Here is a 3,288-nt window from a genome sequence, read left to right as displayed (position 1 = left end):
CTGAACAGCTGGTATGTCTGGGTCAAATCTGATATTCTGTTTTCATCCAACAGGTTCTCAAACCCTAAAAAAAGTCAATGAGAAGAGCAAATTTGAATACAGACGCATAAATACAGTTGGAAAGACAGCAGAGAAATCTCTGTGAAATACACCCAAAGACAAGACTCTCCCTCCAGTATGCTCAGAAAGTATGAAGGTTTTAAGACTAGATTTCTGGAAGCAAGTGAGATGTTCTCTTGATTAAACTGGATGAAATGATTTATGGGATAATATTTTAGAAAATACTGCAACTGAATTACTTTCTCAACAAGTTGATAACCATTAGTGGCAGGTTAATGGTTGGACTCGATGATTTTAGAGGTCCCCTCAAACCTTGATGGTTCTCTGACAAGCCTTTTGCAGAGAAGTTACGCAGAGAGCTTGATTTGAAGGGTACGGTTTTATCAAGAACCTCTTAAGAAAACAGTAAGCTAAGTAAACTGCCCCAGATTTAAAGTAAAGATAAATTCTTTGCAAGATTTTTTTTTTCTGTGGAGCATGGTGAGCCATGCTTTTAGATTAGGAATGTGCTAGGAATTCATAGAACCATCAAGGCTGGAGGAGATCTCTAAGACGATCGAGTTCAACCACTAACCTGTCTGGAACCCCCCTAAACCCTAAACCATATCCTCTAGTGCCAGATCTGGATGCCTCTTCAACACCTCCAGGGATGGTGACTCCACCACCTCCCTGGGCAATATCCCAGTGCCTCAACACCCTCAAAGTTGTCTCCACACAACCTTCTCTTCTCCAGTCTCAACAGCCCCAACTCCCTCAGCCTGTCCTCAGAGGGGAGATGCTCCAGTCCTCTTAGCAACTTTGTGGCCTCCTCTGCACTTGCTCCAACAGTTCCATGTCCTTCTTATGTTGAGGACACCAGAACTGTGGAGAGCAGAGGGGAGCAATCACCTCCCTTGACCTGCTGCCCACACTCCTGTGGATGCAGCCCAGGATTCCATTGGCTTTCTGGGCTGAGCTCACACTGCAGCTCTTGGGGAGCTTCTCATCCACTGTCACTCCAAAGAAGCTACAACAGTGACTGCAGCTCTCATTTAGAAGTTGATACAGCTCCAGGAAACAAGCAGTTCCAAAGGTTTAATTCCTAAACCCACTCGTGCAAGTCAGAAGAGATATAGATGCTCAGCAACCTCGACAAATACGCACTTATATTTTAGACAACTATTTCCACATAGACAATTTACGAGTCCCAGTGGATGTAACAATCATAGTGTTGGTTTTTGTGCCTCTGGAAGCTTTTCCCATGGCTACCACCTAAAGTAAAAGCTGCGGAATTCACAGCTACTGCAGGGTATGAGAATCCACTGCTTATGGAAGATAACTAATTAAAGGAGAAAAATACCTTTTTGCAAGATAGCTGATAAGTGTTCTCCTAGTAGCTGCTTCTCCACACAAGCAATCAGTGGTTTCCTAAATCAGGCAAGAAAAGCATATTAGGGTTTCCTCCTGTCACAGTGTTTTTGTGTACAACTCACATTATAATACAATTTTCTACTTAAAACAGAGGCTACAAATGGAGGTGGAAATGTCACACATGATATGAGACAAGAAAGACAACAATAAAAAAGGTATGTCATCAAATAAATTCTGGTTTGGACACTTAGAAGAAGAGAGAAGCTCAGACAGCAAAAGTCAATACAAAAGCATTACAGGGAAAAAAGTCATGTCAACTTTTGGAAACAAACAAGGAACCAAATAAAACCAAACAAAAACCTCCAGGGGTTTGAACCCTAAAGCAACACAATACACACTGGGGATGTTCACAAGTCAAACTTTTCATCTAATTGTGTTATGCCCCTACAAAAACCTAAATGGAATTAGAAGAAAAAGACTCAAATTTGCCAAACATTTTAAATTTGTCCTTGAATATTCCCTACTTTTGGCTACTAATCAAGTACTGGTTTGATACATTCACTTTAGACAGGGTTGAAAAATAATAGGAAGTTTTCTTTTATATCTTTCATAGCCTAAAAGATGAAAGAAATGCCTGAAGTGCAAAGGGATAACTAATGTCAATGTTTAAGCTTCTACTGCTGCTTACAATGTGACAACAGGACAATAACCATTTCTTCCAGAGCTGAGTTCTATAAAGCTGGTTCTCAGAATATTTAGTGAGATTTCCTAGAGGAGATGTGCTCACCTTGGATTCATAGAATCATGGAACCATCAAGGCTGGAGGAGACCTCTAAGATCATCAAGTCCAACCATTAACCTGTCACTGCTGGAACCCCTAAACCCTAAACCAGATCCTCTAGTGCCAGATCTGGATGCCTCTTCAACACCTCCAGGGATGGTGAATCCACCACCTCCCTGGGCAATATCCCAGTCCTATTACTCAAAACCCAAGTGAAGAAAAGGACAAAGGACCTCACACAGTACATTGGCAGCAGCTGCACCAAAGCTGATCTGCTGGTAAGTTCACATCCTGAACTGCTCATGTCGTCTCTCCAAAGCCATAATTTAACTCTCATTTTCTAAGGTTTTTTTTTCCTAATGAGTCTTTCCCACAATGGATTTGTGGTTAAGCTTGTCCTCAGTACCTGAATGTACTGATAACAGCCTGAGAGTGACAGGTTAATGGTTGGACTCTATGACCTTAGAGCTCTTCTCCAACCTTGATGATTCTATGAATGGCTAAAATCAGCCACTATTTTTATAATGCAAATTTGAGAGTTCTTACATAATGTTTTGTTAACTGCAATATACAGGATTAATAATTCTGGACAAATTTCTGCCTTCTTATTGAAAGTATATTTATATTTTTTTTAAAAATCCTTTTGAACATAAACAAAGTCTTAAAAAAACCCAAGATGAACCATCAAGTAATGGTTCATAGCACTGTCAATAAATAATACCTGGAAGATAATGTAGACATAATCTCCATGTCTCTACAACCATGGGTAATCACAAAATTTGATGAAGGATGCTTGACTTCCACACTGAGAAAGACAAAATTTGTACTCACTGTGTACTGTGGTCTAAGTAGGTTATTACTCTGTCTCCTTCTTCTTCCAAACGTTTATTGACATGGTGAAGATATTCTGGGACCTAGTGAGACAAGAGAATGACAAGTTCAACTCCAAAGGAATGAAAGGTGGAATTTTAGGGGTTGGAATGGACCTTGCAGATCATTTAGTCCCAATCCCCTGCCCTGGGAAGGGACACCTCCCACCACACCAGGTTGGTCAAGGCTTCATCCAACCTGGCTGTGAACACTGCCAGGGTTGGCGC

General features: G+C 40.9%; 1 protein-coding gene across 1 annotated transcript in view; it reads right to left on the bottom strand.

The window, feature by feature from the left end:
* Positions 1 to 3,288, bottom strand: part of LOC103803851 (cullin-4A) — a gene marked incomplete at both ends in the record, with an annotated part of 25,650 nt that overhangs the window by 6,694 nt on the left and 15,668 nt on the right. Inside the window, 3 exons of the mRNA XM_009076430.1 lie at positions 1 to 64; positions 1,400 to 1,467; positions 3,023 to 3,105. The exon at positions 1 to 64 is cut by the window's left edge and continues 73 nt beyond it. Of these exons, the coding sequence (XP_009074678.1) occupies positions 1 to 64; positions 1,400 to 1,467; positions 3,023 to 3,105 (215 nt within the window). The remainder of the gene's footprint in view (positions 65 to 1,399; positions 1,468 to 3,022; positions 3,106 to 3,288) is intronic.

This window comes from Acanthisitta chloris, unplaced genomic scaffold (genome assembly GCF_000695815.1).
Source record: "Acanthisitta chloris isolate BGI_N310 unplaced genomic scaffold, ASM69581v1 scaffold36326, whole genome shotgun sequence".
Lineage (NCBI taxonomy): Eukaryota > Metazoa > Chordata > Aves > Passeriformes > Acanthisittidae > Acanthisitta > Acanthisitta chloris.
Note: the sequence above shows the minus strand (reverse complement) of the source record. Positions and strands in the feature narration are given on the sequence as shown.